This window comes from Anabrus simplex, chromosome 10 (assembly GCF_040414725.1).
Source record: "Anabrus simplex isolate iqAnaSimp1 chromosome 10, ASM4041472v1, whole genome shotgun sequence".
Lineage (NCBI taxonomy): Eukaryota > Metazoa > Arthropoda > Insecta > Orthoptera > Tettigoniidae > Anabrus > Anabrus simplex.
In genome coordinates, this window is record NC_090274.1 from 22,944,156 (window position 1) to 22,960,484 (window position 16,329).

General features: G+C 39.2%; 1 protein-coding gene across 1 annotated transcript in view; it reads right to left on the bottom strand.

The window, feature by feature from the left end:
• LOC136882407 (heparan-alpha-glucosaminide N-acetyltransferase) overlaps positions 1 to 13,971 on the bottom strand; it is a 37,077-nt gene extending 23,106 nt beyond the window's left edge. The window contains exons 1-2 of the mRNA XM_067155041.2: positions 13,695 to 13,971; positions 2,942 to 3,096 (exon numbers count right to left, since the gene is read on the bottom strand). Coding sequence (XP_067011142.2) covers positions 2,942 to 3,096; positions 13,695 to 13,767 — 228 coding nt within the window. The 5' untranslated portion in view covers positions 13,768 to 13,971. The remainder of the gene's footprint in view (positions 1 to 2,941; positions 3,097 to 13,694) is intronic.
• Positions 13,972 to 16,329: the final 2,358 nt, after the last annotated feature.

Consider the following 16,329-nt stretch of genomic DNA (forward strand, 5'->3'; position numbering starts at 1 on the left):
TTTGAATCCACCATCTCCTAATGCAAACTCACAGCCTCATGATCCAAACCATTGAGCCAACTTGAATGGTGACATGTTATACAGATCACTCAATTTGTCACTTGTTTGTTCGTATCTACGAAAGGAGTCCAATACATAATACAACACTTTTTATTTCTTTTCCTAAACACGTTGGTTTTATTCAGGATTCTAATACACAATGTTATTCTCCAATATTTTGCTACAATACCATATTTTTCAACATAATCTCCGTTCAATGCTATGGCCTTATGCCACCATAATGTGAGGGCCTGCATGGTACCACTCGACTGGTCGATGTCGGAGCTAATCATAATCTGTAAGTTAATCTTATGTTGTCGGAGCGAATGTCGTGCTTCATCGATAACTTCCCCATCATCCATATAGCCAAATACATGGAAGTCAGAATGCATGAGATCCTGGCTGTAGGGCGGACGAGGAACAGTCCACTGAAGTTTTGTGAGCTCCTGTTGACGGCGCGGACTTGTGTGAGGTCTTGCATTGTCGTGGGAGAAGTCTCACTGTGCTATTATCCACTGCTAGGTCTCTGCAAGTGCCTGTGATGCCCTGGTTTTCTGCCAAAAGAAACTTTTTTTTTTTGCTAGTGGCTGTACGTTGCACTGACACAGATAGGTCTTATGACGATGATGGGATAGGAAAGGTCTAGGAGTTGGAAGGAAGCGGCCGTGGCCTTAATTAAGGTACAGCCCCAGCATTTGCCTGGTGTGAAAATGGGAAACCATGGAAAACCATCTTCAGGGCTGCCGACAGTGGGATTCGAAGCCACTATCTCCTGGATGCAAACTCACAGCCGCACCACTAACCACACAGCCAACTCGCCCGGTCAAAAGAAACTCAATTACAGACACCATTTTGAAGGCTAGTTATAACGCTGTCACCTATCGGAAATTAATTAAACTCTACGAGACAAAGCGAAAATATTCAAGGATGTCCCAAAGAAAATTCAAATTTTTTAAAACTGAAATTGGCCAAGTTATAAAATGTGTTACATTATATTCTGAATGTCCCTCACATTACCTATATTGACCTATTTGATTCCTATTCTCCTTGTGTGCTTGTGCTGAGATCCTAGTCTTTTAACTTTATCTTACGCTTCGGTACTAGGTGCTACGAGCTCGTTAAGGGCTGAGGAGAAATTAATATGGAAGTACTACCTTGATGAGGAGAGAGCCTGTCTATTTGAAAACAGTAGCGCATGACCGCGTTCCTGTCTTGGCTTCATGATAGACTGTTACACATTTCAGCATTCAGTCTGCAAGCATCTGTGAATTAACTAAAGGCCTCCACAATCCTCTATATGCAACTAGCTCTGTGGACTCATTTAGTTCCACACATCTTACTGAAATAATTATAAACTGAGTAGCTGGCGCTTCCTACAGATCACATGTTTAGGAAAGAGAAAAATCATAGAAATTTTTTTTGCTAGTTGCTTTACGTCGCACCAACACAGATAGGTCTTATGGCGACGATGGGACAGGAAAGGCCTAGGAGTTGGAAGGAAGCGGCCGTGGCCTTAATTAAGGTATAGCCCCAGCATTTGCCTGGTGTGAAAATGGGAAACCACGGAAAACCATCTTCAGGGCTGCCGATCGTGGGGCTCGAACCAACCAATGATGTGACGTAGCCGAGGAGAGATCCTATCTTTATGCTTGCCAGAGACCCACCAACCAGCCCTGAGAAGTATTCTTACTTCTATAAAAACTGGCTGAGTTGGCCGTGGGGTTAGGGGCACGCAGCTGTAAGCTTGCTTCCAGATTGTGGGTACAAACTACACTGTTGGCAGCCGTGAAGATGGTTTTCCGTGGTTTCCCCATTTTCTCACCAGGCAAATGCTGGGGCTGTACCTTAATTAAGGCCACGGCAGCTTCCTTCCCATTCCTATGCCTTTCCTGTCCCATTGTCGCTATAAGACCTATCTGTGTTGGTGCAACATAAGGCCAATTACATGTAATAAATATCATTTTTGGTCCGTATTGATGATAACTTACTGTTATTATTTCAATAAAGCCAATTGTAAAAAAAAAACTTCTATAAAAGAATTAAAACAGAGATTGTGTAAATCTGTAGATGCAACTCTGTGTTCTTACTGGCTGGCAGTGATGAAGACATAGTTTCTATTGTCTCTGACATAGCTGTCATGAAGTCTGACCAGAAGACTGCCATATTTCGTGAAATGCCGGATGTCACTGCTCTGTCCTTGATGAGATTCACTCGCCTAGGTACTATGTAGAGAGATCAATGGGGCATCACTTCCCAGACCTAACCAAAGCAGACCAAGAGTTTTGTCACTGGGGATACTAGAGACGTCTGTAGGCCACTTAACAGCCTTGCCTTTTGTTCCAATTCTGAAATTTAACCTAACTAAGCCTTGTCATGAAGGATACTACAGGCCTGTATGCTGCTTTGTGGAGGATAACCTGGGAGTCAAAACCCTAGACCACCTTTGCTTGCCATTGAACTCTGGACCCTAACCTAATCAAAGCCGAACAATGGTCTTGATACTATTGCTTCTTGTTCATTTGTAGGAGGGTGTAGGTGTGCAATCTGCACAGCAAGAAAAAATATGATTCAGGTTTTGTCCACTTTCGAACATACAACGTCCTGCTGTAGCTTTCTTGCTTAATGCGCTGATGTTGGCACTGTGAAGTTGTCTGAGCTCCGACGTGTTGGACCTCTAACATATCTTTTGTGACATGGGCAAGGAAGCTTTACCATCGACACATATGTCTCCTTTCACTACTCTTTCTCTCCATTGTTCTCCAAGGCAACCTATCCTCCTCTAACCAAACTTACCCTTTACCTCCTCACTGTCGGTATCTTACTGTCTTCCCACCTGCTGCTCTGTAACCAGGATCCTGTCATTTCAAACATGAAAAAAGTTAGCTGATCAACAAGCACTTACCATGTAACACTCCTCTACCTGGCTGAACAAGGTGATGGGTTGAGGGCTTTGAGACATCACGTGGAAGCAGGCTTCATCCATCTTCAGGCCAGTTCCATTACACACACCACTGTCCCAATTTAATTCAGCCATCTTCAATAAAAGGTTTCCAAAATCTGGATTAAAAGAAACAATGTTGGTTATAACCACCAAATTAAATTAATCATTAGTATTCAAATTACACCTCATACACTAATCTTACAATGCACACGCTCAATAGTTCATTAAACAGTCAGCAACGCAGAATCAAGCAATACATTATACGATCCGCTGGTGATAACTTGCAATGCCTACCCTCACGAGTAAAAGACTGGCTGGCAATATATCGCCAACAGCTGCACTACCAAGGAAGACCAGCTAGTGATATTTCATCAAGGGAATATGCTTGCTTGTTGCTTAAAGGGGCCTAACATCTAGGTCATCGGCCCATCAAGGGAATGAACCTAAAACGTGTTTTGGGAGAGTCCTCTTGTTCATAATATCTCTTTTTATCACTTACCATCAAAAAGGGTTGTCGCGCTAGAACTCCAATATACACTCCGCAGCATAAATGAAATTACAGTGAAAGATAACTGATGCAAATCTTACCTCGTATTACCTGTAAGAGAGTGATGTGTTCATTACAAATGCCAGGGAACCATCAAATAACCCCTAGAAATATAAATTTACATGTATAACCCAACATCGTAGTTTTGTTGTGTTGTATGATTTTTGGGGGATTGTGTTCTTTAGTCCTAACTCATGTTTGTACAGTTTTGATTCACCCTTCATGGATCATTTTGATGACTGACTACCTCTGACCTTGTAATTCACTATTTTATGTCTCTTTTACTCTTATTTAATCATAATGATGTAACATTTTGTGTAATGTACATGTCTGCATGTATACGCCTATGCCTATTTCTCACATTTTGGCTGAAGATGACGCTAAATAGCGTCGAAACTAGTTCCAAGTAAAAATATGTTGTAAATAAACATTATAACATTTATTTGTATTGAAAAGGTGGACCCTTTAAGTTACCCATCTTACGTTCTCAGTTCAATACGGACAAAACAAAATGAAATTCTTGGATTTAAATTCATATGCAAGTTGAGATCTTGTAGTCTTTGATAAACTCAGGATTCGCTTCAGGTATCTGGATTTTATCTTTTCCAGATCTTCTAATTGTTTCACACTCAGAAATTCCCCTATGACCTTAAGCACGTAGGTTAACACTGGTAGTACGTTTACTCGAAAAAGCACCAAGGCTGTATCTACTGCAATTTGTGCGATGTTCTCAATTTCATTCATCGCTTTCAGAGCTGCAATCATTCTAGCTCTTGTATGGATCCTGAAACTGCTGCATGTGGTCTGTAGGGTTACCCTTAGGTATCTGAAACTGTTAACTCTGCAAAGGTGGACGTTATTACACGACATGTGCTCTGTTTCCTTTAGTTTACCTCCTTTCCTGAATACGACAAGTTCAGTCTTCTCCTCATTTATTTTCATTTCATTCCTGTTTGTCTAGTCCGCTAGCAAGTTAATCGCACGTTGTAGTTCTGTTATGTCTTCAGCCGCAATTGCCATATCATCAGCATACAGTTACATTTCTGTGTCAGTCTTTTCCTTTATCTTCGACACTACATCGGAGGGTAAAAAAAAAAAGGGCTGAGTGGATCACCTCGAAGAACTCCTATAGTCTGTGGCGTCCTGTCTGACAACCCAATGCCATCGTCCACCAGTATATAATTCTCAGCCAACAGGTTTGATATGAGTGTTGTGACATTAGATGTTCCGATTAACTTCTCCAGCTTATCTATGAGTAACCTTCTGTTTACCCAATCAAATGCCTTGGAGTAGTCAATGAATGCCACAAATAATTTACCTCATGGCATTTCTAGGATAAGACCAAATGTGATTCAGTAAATTCCCCAATGCCATCGTTGTAGATATTTTCCGTCTGAACCCAAATTGCTCCTCTGGTAACAGTGGATCCAATTTATTCATCACTCTCTTCGTTAAGATCCTTGTCAGGAATTTCAAACCTGTTGGTTCCACCGCGATCCCTCTGTAGGTATTCGGGTCATCTGTGTGTCCTTTCCCCTTACACAGCATTCGGATTGTTGCCTTCCTCCAGTCTGTTGGGACCCTCCCAGTTTCGAGACATTTGTTCAATAAGGCACTCACACCGGTAACATTTCTCTCACTGTCTCTTTTAGATGCTCATTTCTGACTCCATCTGGTCCTGGTGTTCTATTGCTGCTTCCTTCGTTGATCTTCCGTTATGACATCTAGTGGTTCTCTGTGTTCTGGACAGCTGAGTGTTGGTCTTGTGTCTTTTGAAGCAGTTGTTTTGTTGAGATGTGATTTCCATGTTTCCATGTTGATATTAGAATGTATTTGCTCATTTTCGGTCGTAGAACCTTGTATGGGTCCAATTTAGCTTCTTCTATGATCCTTTTCTGTTGTTCATCTATGTACTGAATCTTTTTCCTCTTCAGGAGCTCTTTGTACTGAGCTCTCTGTTGCCTGTACTCTTCCACGTTTTCCATGTTCCTTCTTTCTCTTGCCATGTTCAATTTTTCTAAGGTACTTCTCCTTGCCTCATAACGTTGTTTGTTGAACCACGGTTTTGACTTTCTTGTCCCCAGGCTTAGAGGAGCCGCTTCTTCATAGCAATTCGCTATCCACCATGCTGCGGAATCTATTTCACCTTCATCTATCATTTTCTTCACCTGGTGAATCTAGCTTGTTTTTGCTTTCATTTTGTGTATGGCTATGTTCTTTCTGATTTTGACTCCTTTTTTTTGGGTCAGTTGCTTTTTCTTTCTTAGTGATTATGTCTGTGCTCACTGGTAAGTGCTTTCTTACAACAGTGCCTTCTTTGAGGACCAGCTATGTTGTTCCCGATGTTATAAGTCCCCTTGAAACTATTAAATCTATTGTGCTGCCACCCTTTGGTCCAACATATGTCCATTCCTGTTTCTTGTTTAACAACACGAATCCACTGTGTCTCAGGTAGTCCATAACTTCTTCATTTTTCCAGCTGTGTTTATCTACTGGACAGTTCATGTCACCGGCAATTAACACCTTTTCTTCTTCATTTATCATATGCAACACATTTCCAAGCGTATCAACTATGTCTACTGCAGTGCGTTCAGGGCTGAAGTATACTGCCTTGATCATTAACATTTTTGTTTGTAAAATCAATAGGTTTTCATCTCTCAACAGTTGTTTACATGGGATTAGACGAGGTTTGACGAGTACTGATACCCCTCCTGCTGGCCATCGCCTTTTCTCGAGATGACTGGTGTACACATGATAGTTGTGGAAACCTGGTACATTTATTACAGAGTCCTCCCTGATGAATGTTTCTGTTAATACACATATGCCAAATTCCTATAGTATGTTACTTGACGTTAGATTGAATGCACCTCTCAACCCCTCTACATTTAAAGTCATGGCTCTAGCTCTGTCATTGCTGTATACTACAAAATTTCCAACATTTTCAAAAATGCCCGCATACTACAGGGGTGGGCCAGACCGAACTATCATACACTCGTTCTAGGTCTTTGTACAAATTCCAATTTTAAATGCTGTGCCGGTTGGCCTCTTGCTAACTGTATCACAGAACATCTTGCCGTCTATGCCGTTTTCCTTGAGATATTCGCATATGTCTTCCTTGGTTGTATTTGGCTCCAGTCTTCCTACATATTACATGCGTTTGACTATGCTGCCCTTATCTTGCTATCGCCTTTTCTAGCGCCTATTATCGGTCTGGTTCGTTGGGTGGTTGCATCATGAATATTATTAGGAGCACTCCTAGTTTTCCTCTCTCCTTTTCCTTTCGTATATCTCTTTCCCATGGATTGCGTAGTAAAGCTACTCGAGTTTCAAACTGTCCTCATCTGCCATCTGTGGGCCAAACATATAACTTCTTGGCACCAATGAATTCTCTACACTTCCTAGATACAAATGATCTGCAGAACTTGCTAAAATACTGCCTTTTTGTATAGGTTATCTTAGGGAAAACAGACAGCTGACTGAATGTAAACACATCATAGCAAGATGGCTGCATATAGCGAGTTGAATGAAGACAATATTCGTGAAGAATTATATCAGTTTGTCGACAAATGCAGTGATAGTGATTTCAAAATTTGTAGTGAGGACAGTGAAAGTGATGTAGAAGTAGTTGGTGTGGAAGGTGAACCTGAAGAATCTCAAAATGCATTGGATGGGACAGGAGATGCTAATTCAGGTACTGTCCCTGCTCAAACTATTAGGCCTACTTGGACAAACAATATTAGTTCCAATGCCCCAGCTAATTTTGTTTCGGACTATGGACCTGTACATAATCTTCCAACTGGTAGCACTGAATTTGAATATTTTGAGAACATGGGGATTTTTTCTCAAAACTAGCTGACACTAGAAACTTACATGTGACCTACATAAGAGAGAAAGTGGTTCAATAATAGAGAAAGATTGGGAAAACACTACACTTGAAGAAATGAAAGCTTTTATATGTATTCTTATTTATATGGGGATATACCAGCTACCTGAAAAAAAAAAAGAAAAAAAAATTCTTCCAACCTCATTCAGTGTAATTTAGTTAGTAATTGTATGTCTAAGTGGCTTTGTAAATATCTTCATCTGACGGACCCCAAAGATGAAAAGAAATTGGGAGAGTTAGAGTATGATTGTCTTCAGAAGCTAAGGCCTATTCTAGATGGGATATCTAGATTTAGAGAAAAGTTAAGACCAGGATGTGAACTTTCCATTGATGAAGCTATGATTGGTTTCAAGGGGAGATAGGCTATTTTTTGAAGCAGTATCTTCCTAAAAAGCCCACTAAATGGAGTCTCAAAGTGTGGGTTTTAGCAACACCTGGGGGCTATGTCTTGGAGGCTACTGTTTACTTGGGAAAGAAGGAAAATTGCAACAAGGGATGTTTACTTGGGGAACAAGTTTTGCTAAATCTAATGAAAAACTATCTGCAGAAGAATCATCATGTATACTTAGATAGCTTTTTCACATCTTTAGACTTATGAATGAACTCTATATCCTAGGCACTTATGCATGTGCTACTGTGAATACCAACAGAAAAGACTGGCCAGTTGAATTCAAATATCCCAAGAAACTAAAACTAAAACAAGGGGAGAGTAGAAGTTTGCAGTGTGGAAATGTGTTTGCAACTGTTTGGAAAGACAAGCGAGACATTACCATGTTGTCAACAAATACTGACCCCATGGTACAGTTTGAGGTACAGAGGAAAGTGGTAAAATCCAAGGAAAGGGTTCAAGTGCAGTGTCCTCTGTCTATACAGAAATATACAAAGTACATGGGAGGGGTTGATCGAGCAGATCAGAATAGGAGCTACTACACAGTTGGTAGGCCTTGTAAGAAGTGGTGGAAGTATGCGTTTGGTTTTGTAATCAATGTCTATAAATCATAAATAGCTTTACGTTATTTGATGCAACTAACTCTCTATCTAGGACAAAACATGGGCATACACAGCTGGAATTTAGGAAGCATCTTGTGCAGGAAATGATTGGGCAGGAAACAGTCCCTTCCCTTATCATGCCCTTTACCAGCAAATAATCACACTCTTATCAAGATAGATGGGTCGGTGAAGTCCTGTGTTCTCTGTATGAACAAGAAAAAATGAGCCCCATCAGATAGAGCTATTCAGTTTGCCTTTAAGTGCAAGCAATGTGACATTACCTTGTGCCGTGTTGGATGCTTCTTGATGTTCCACACAGATCTGGGGGTTCCTGTGTGTAATTAGGTAAGATAATTGTATCATTTTAGAATTAGTATACCGGGCGAGTTGGCCGTGCGCGTAGAGGCGCGCGGCTGTGAGCTTGCATCCGGGAGATAGTAGGTTCGAATCCTACTATCGGCAGCCCTGAAGATGGTTTTCCGTGGTTTCCCATTTTCACACCAGGCAAATGCTGGGGCTGTACCTTAATTAAGGCCAAGGCCGCTTCCTTCCAACTCCTAGGCCTTTCCTATCCCATCGTCGCCATAAGACCTATCTGTGTCGGTGCGACGTAAAGCCCCTAGCAAAAAAAAAAAAAAAAAAAAAAGAATTAGTATAGTACATGTATTACTCTTGCCAAATTTCAAAGTGTTAACTTAAACGGTTTTTCCAAAATAAATTATTTAGTGAAGGTACCCCACAACTGTTCCTACAAGCAAATTATTACTCCTGGTTTCGATAGATAGTGAGCCAAAGAATATCCGTGGGAAAGGGATATATTCCAGTTACTCTCATTTTCTATTCAGTAGTCTCCGGGTTCTCGTTCTTGCATTACTTCCCTTCGTTCTTTTTCTGTGATAAATCCTCTTGATTCTTTGACCGCTAGTTTCCGGTTGTCGTTTGGAATTTCTTATTTGCCATGCATCGCCTCCTTCAATGGTATAAGATCTTTGATTATTATTGTGGGACGTTCCTGGTGTGTGTTATTCCTCTTCCTTGCTCTGAGGCGGGGGCTGAGGTGCTTTCTGTTTGCTTGTCATTTGTCTAGATGATGTCATTTGATTTTCCATATGCCTTTTTATTTCCGTTGGTATCATCTTTGCAAATATGCTCAATTCTACATGTCATCAAGATTATAAATGATTTAAAGTGTATCTACACTTCGCAGTGATACGAAGAATATCAAGACTTCTTCTCTACTACAACAACATTAATGCATATATGCCCAATTCCATACCTCATCAAGATTGTGAATTTCGACTTATATCTACGTTCTTGAATACTACGAAGAATACTATCTTCTCATATATTCCCACAGCAAAGTGAACAAAAGTGTTTAAATGAAATTCTAAAAACATTTTTTTCATAGTGTCAAACTTCTATGTTTTAAGACCATCTTTAAAACAACTGTGTTTCAAATACGTTGTTCTACGTGCGATATGGCTGAAGATGACCTTTAAATAGGTCGAAACTAGTCCCATTAAATGTTTATTTAATAAACATTATTTGTATTGAAAAGGTGGATTTAACTCACTCAATTTGGTTTATACCTTGGTCCACCCTACAAAATAAAGTGCAGAAAGGAAATCCAAAAAAATGGGAGGATAACCAGTGCTGTGCTAAATGAGGAAGAAGGAAATGCTCAGGGAAGCTCGTTACGCTCCAACACAACCTGCTACTTCCCATCACCACAGATGAAATGTTTTTCCTGGGAAGTCAATTTCTAGCTGTGGCTTCCTCCGTGATGAAAGCAGTACAGAAACAAGTGATCGTGCTGGCAGCAGCAGTGAAAATAAATGCGATGTAACATACAATGAAGGTAATGACCAAGATAATGACGTTTATAAATACAAGTTGAGGAACAAAGAGCATACGAGGCAGTATTCTGGAGTGGTCTCAAATATTTGTTCCAGGGATGTGGATGTCAAATACTTTTGCCCACATAAAAACAGCAGAAGAGTGTTTGTGTTCCCTAACATCCCTAATGAGGATACAATAGCTAAAGAAGAAATTTCGAAAAGACTTCCGGCCCAAGTTGAGAAGAGAGGAATGTTTATTTCTAGAGAAAATGTATTTTAGATTTATAGGCCATGGCAGTTACATGTTCATTGTATCGACTTTTTTTTCTTTTGTTTTGCATTACGATTTGCATCGTTTGTAAGAAAAAATCATTAAGGTCTTTCAGCGGGATTTCTGTGCAGTTTATAACTATTAATATTTTGATTTACCAAGCTCGATGGCTGCAGTCGCTTAAGTGCGGCCAGTATCCAGTATTCGGGAGATAGTAGGTTCGAATCCTACTATCGGCAGCCCTGAAAATGGTTTTCCGTGGTTTCCCATTTTCACACCAGGCAAATGCTGGGGCTGTACCTTAATTACGGCCACAGCCGCTTCCTTCCCATAGTCGCCATAAGACCTATCTGTGTCGGTGCGACGTAAAGCAACTAGCAAAAATATTTCGATTTAGACCGGAAAATTTTACATTTACCTTATCAGTAAATAAAGATCGATCAGTGAAACATTACATTTATCATTACAATGATTATAGCCAGCTAGTCATATTTTGGACACCCTCAGAACACTTTAAATATCACAACACTATAGCAGAAAAAACATAGAATTAAAATAAAGGACTATTTGTGTCCGAAATCACCTATTACGCTTTGAAACTTCGGACAGCTGTTTAAAAAGCATGTGCGTCCAAAATCACCCTGATGTACGGGGTGAATTCAGATACTACTTTCTGTTTTCTCAGGAACACATATGCTGGCGTATATTTTTCGTTCCTAGGGTATTGTATTAATTGGATATATTCCTCATTATTAGGATGATAAACAATACAATTTAAGATTCCCTTCCTGAGTGAAGATGAAAATAACCTCAAAACCGTCCAAAATCACCCCGTTTGATGGTACCTGTAGTTTCAAATAATTGAATAGCTTACGATGCTGAAGAAATAGCCCGCATCTGAACAAAAGTTAACTTGTAAGGTCTAAGGTAATCTAAGGACACAGGCACAAGGTAATGATAAAAATACCTCAAACATTCCAATAATAATAATACAATGATGATTAAAAACCTGCAATGTAATACTGATCATGTTACATGTTTTTATCGACAACCTGAGATAATGTTTGTATGTCACAACAAAAGACAGCTAATAATGTCCAGTTCTCAAGACTTGCCTGACAGGTAAGATTTTATATGTCACGCAAAGTGATCAACAAATTAAACGCCAGTAATTTTGATTTATGCCGCTGATAAGACTAATTGGTAGTGGATGAACAGAAACAAATCTTTACAAGGAGGGTAAACTGCCCATTAATTTACTAGCAGGTGGTAGAACCAGCCCTTAGTATTTTAAAGGTATATTACAGCTAACAAGTTTTTTTGTCTCTACTGAAAATTCTTGTTTACATGATTAAAATCATTCTGTTCGCCACCTCCTCAATTATTCTAATTAAATTACAGTAATTTGACCAATATTTTAGATGTATGAGAATAATGAAGAATATATTAAAGCAGGATATTCAGACATTGTCATGTTGATGACATCGTTGGGAAAGCATACAGATCGCTACACGTCATAATGAGGCTACTTAAAGGATGCAATAAAGAATTAAAAGAAAAAAGTTACTTAAGTATGGTTCGTCCATTATTGGTATTGGAATATGCAAACAGTGTTTGGGATCCTCACCAAGAATACCTAATAAAAGAAATAGATAGTGTGCAGAGGAAAGCAGCAAGATTTGTAACAGGCGATTTCAGGAGAAAGAGTAGTGTATCAGAAATGTTAAAGGAACATGGGTGGGAAACTTTAAGTAAGAGAAGGGCGAAAACTAGACTTATAGGATTATATAGAGCCTATACAGGAGAAGAAGCATGGGGAGATATCCTAGAGAGGCTTCAGTTGGAAAATAATTATATCGGCAGGACAGACCACAAATATAAAATTAAAAATTAAAATTAAATTAAAAATTTAAAATTAAAAATTAAAAATTAAATTAAAAATTAAAAATATAAAATTATCAGAAGCGATTGGGGTAAATTTTCATTCATTGGGAAGGGTGTGGACGAGTGGAACAGTTTACCAGGGGTAATGTTTGATCCTTTTCCAAAATCTGTACAGATATTCAAGAAGAGAATAAACAGCAAGAGAAAAAATAAATGAAGTGTTAGAGGGCATTTGACCAGTGCAGGTTATTGTATTAAAAAAAAAAAAAAAATATGTGTGTGATTAAATTAATTCCATCCCCTGGTCTAAGGAGTTGGACAGCCAAAGTAGGGGACTGCCTGTAGGGGTGAAGTACAGTGGGGACTTCGAGGGCCCTGGGACCGCTACGGTAGCTGTGAAGGCCCTTCAGGAACTCTGAAAATTGGTGGCAAAAGGGGCTCTGGTTAAGATGCAGCAGGTCGTTATGCTACTTAGGTTCCAGAATGGGTTAAAAAAAAAAAAGTAAATAAATGCTGTGTAAAGTTTAATCTTATACCAGTTGTATAGTATCATTTGGAGTAATTCCACATACTGTATATCAGATGACTATATTTTTAAGTAGTACAGGAGATGATATAAGTAGAATTTTGTAAGCAATATAAATTTATTAAGGATGAGCTGTGTGTTTAATAGAAAAAATTTGTTAGCATAAATTGTATTGTATTAGGCTATAGGAAAATTTTCTTCTATTGTTAATTTAATATTTAGTGCTTGACAATAATGTATTTTAGTGTACCATTTGCCACCGAGGTAGACACCTCATTTGCAAATAAAGAGATTTTGATTTGATTTGACAATCACCACTGATCTACACTTAGGGCTGTCCCCCAGGTGGCAGATTTCCTACTATCGACTGTTTGCCGAGTATTTTCTTAAATGATTTCAAACAGATTGGAATTGTATCGAACATTTCCCTTGACAAATTATTTCATCCACTAATTCCTCTTCCTATACATGAATATCAGAGCATGGCCCCAGAGCATACATAGCCGGGAATAATAATGGAAAAAAGTTAGGTTAGGTGGAAAGACTCATTCACGCTCCGTAAAATAACAGAACAGAATAGTACTGTCATATATAATGTCTCACTTCTTCAGAGCAAAGTCAGATTTTAAGCTTCGACAACGAATCTTAATTCGAAGTAAATTAATTTACAGTTGTGGAATAAGATCAGCCTTCAAGAAAACTCATCGGTTACAAGGATAATTATAAAATATTACGTTTATTACATATGAATAATGATACACTGTTGATAGTTTACCTGTAAGGTCGCAAAAGTCTACGAAGATATCACCTAACCACACAAGCACATCCTCAATAAAGCATTGTACCATATAAGTATTTTGGCCAGTTTAAAATCATCAGTCAAAATTAGCTTGTATATTGGTTAACTTCTCTCATCGAACCTATTTAAAAACCATTCCTTTAATTAAGACACAGATAATCAAATTAAATTAACATTTTCCTCTGCAATATTTACATCTGATCACAACACAACAAAATACGCAATATATCAGCTGACCACACACTGACGTTTAGGAGCAGTTCCGGTTCTGGTCAAGGAGGTTATACGGTTCTTTTCATTTTACTCATTGATCTGTACGAACAACCTCTTAGCTTTCGCAGAGAGTTGCTTTCTGTTTCTTGGCTTGTCGGCTTGTCGCCCGCTATTCTCTTTGGCTGTCGACCGGCAGGAACGTCACTCCTTCGACTCCCCACTCACTGCTTTGCAGCTCTGTGGTCAACAGTCAGTGTAACTCGGAAAGTGCTGCTAGAAGATAGAAGTCGGTTTCAACCGTATTCATAACACGAAGATAACAGGTAAGGCTATACAAGTACTTAGATTAACAGTATTTTAAGTCTTAAGATAATTGATTGAATATAATTTAAAGTTAATTGTTGAAGGCTGTAAACTTTCGCTCTAAGTTAATCTTAGATTTGCAGTTGAGCTAAAATATTGCTTCATTATAGATTATAAACTTATCGCTGTGCTCGCAACTGGCCGGGTAATAGTCAATGGCGCGTGAAATATTAATTAGGTTATAAAAGGGTTGGGTGGGTCCCTGGCATTGGTAATGAACACATCTCTCTTCCACAAGCATTTTAAGGTATGATTCATATATATTTCTTCGCGAAGTAGTGTGTTATAAGCTGGAGTGAATACAGTAGGATTGTATCCTTATCGCTGTGATAAGGTTGGAACCTGGAATAGGCCTGTAGGTTTGTGTCAAATTGGTCCAGTTGGAACTAATCCCATAGCTGTGAAGTATAGGTACCTGTAGTGTTATATTTGCATAAATTATATCCGGTGAGGACAAATACTACCGGTACGCGTATTTGCGTTCGGTATTTATATTATATTCATTTTACTTTTTTTCTTCCCCATTCAAACTTAAGGAACCATGCTTTCCCTTCTGGAAAACTTGCGAAGGGGTACGTAACAGTATAAGTTAAATGTTCAATTATCGCACTTCAATTATACTGAGTCAACTCCAGACCTGAGCGGTCCCTTTGATGTTAGCCAGACTTCTCAGGTCAGTGGAGAGGCTTCCGCAGTGGTAAATAAATAAATAAATATATATATAGTAGTAGTTCCTATGTTGCTTGTTGCTGCGGCCATGACTAGCTTCCCTCAGTTTGGTTAGATATTCTGGTGAACTAACTTGACCAATTATACACTTCTGTCCTGTAAAAATATGGAATACCGGGCGAGTTGGCCGTGCGCGTAGAGCCGCGCGGCTGTGAGCTTGCATCCGGGGATAGTAGGTTCGAATCCCACTATCGGCAGCCCTGAAGATGGTTTTCCGTGGTTTCCCATTTCACACCAGGCAAATGCTGGGGCTGTACCTTAAGGCCACGGCCGCTTCCTTCCAACTCCTAGGCCTTTCCTATCACATCGTCGCCATAAGACCTATCTGTGTCGGTGCGACGTAAAGCCCCTAGCAAAAAATATATATATGGAAAATATTTCACAATATTCGTTACCAACTCTTTATTTTTCATACATAGATGGCTGTGAATATTTATTGCTCTCGGTGGTGATGTAGCAAAAGAAATACAGTGGCTCAAAAAAGTATTGGTCTGTCGATATACCGGTATGCTACATGCGAGGACGAGGAATAAAAGGGAATGATCAAAATTGACATTTACTAGAATCCTTGAATATTATCTTTTGTGACATGCACATTGTAAGAAAAACATTCCATTTCCAAATATCTAAAAAACCGTACCTTAAAACAATCATTTTCACTTGCCACCATAAAAGTATTGGCCTGAATTAACATAACTCAGTTTCTTGATGCTTCGTGAACGTTTCAGTACCGTACTTGGTATAGTAGGTCCTATTTTCCTCTTTATGATCTCAGCTAACCTATTTGACATCGATCGTACCAAGGTTACCTTAGTTTCCTTTGGTATGATATTCTATTCGGTGAGTAGGGCTTCTTTCAGATCAGCTTTGTTTGAGAGTGCATGTTTTCTCAAATTTTGCTCCAAATAGTGCCACAAATTCTCGATGGGGTTGATGTCGGGAGATTGTGGTGGAGTTTCCATGCAACGCGGTGTATTATATAACAGCCATAGCTTCGTGTTCGGGGTCGTTTATCCTGCTGAAATGTAGGCCTATACTTTGCTAAATCTCATTTTTTGTTCACTTGATAGAAGAGTCTTGAGGATGTTAACGTATGTTTTGTGATCGAGAGTCCCTTCAATAAAGGCTAATGCACCTACACCATTCGCACTTATGCAACCCCACACAATCAGGGAACCACCTTGTTTCACAGTGGCTGTTGTCTCCCGCCATTTACCGTCAGATTTCATTGCTACAGGATATTTATTTCCACCTATTTTTCGGTACAGCGTCTTTGTAATTCTTTTTCCTTTTATCATACATACAC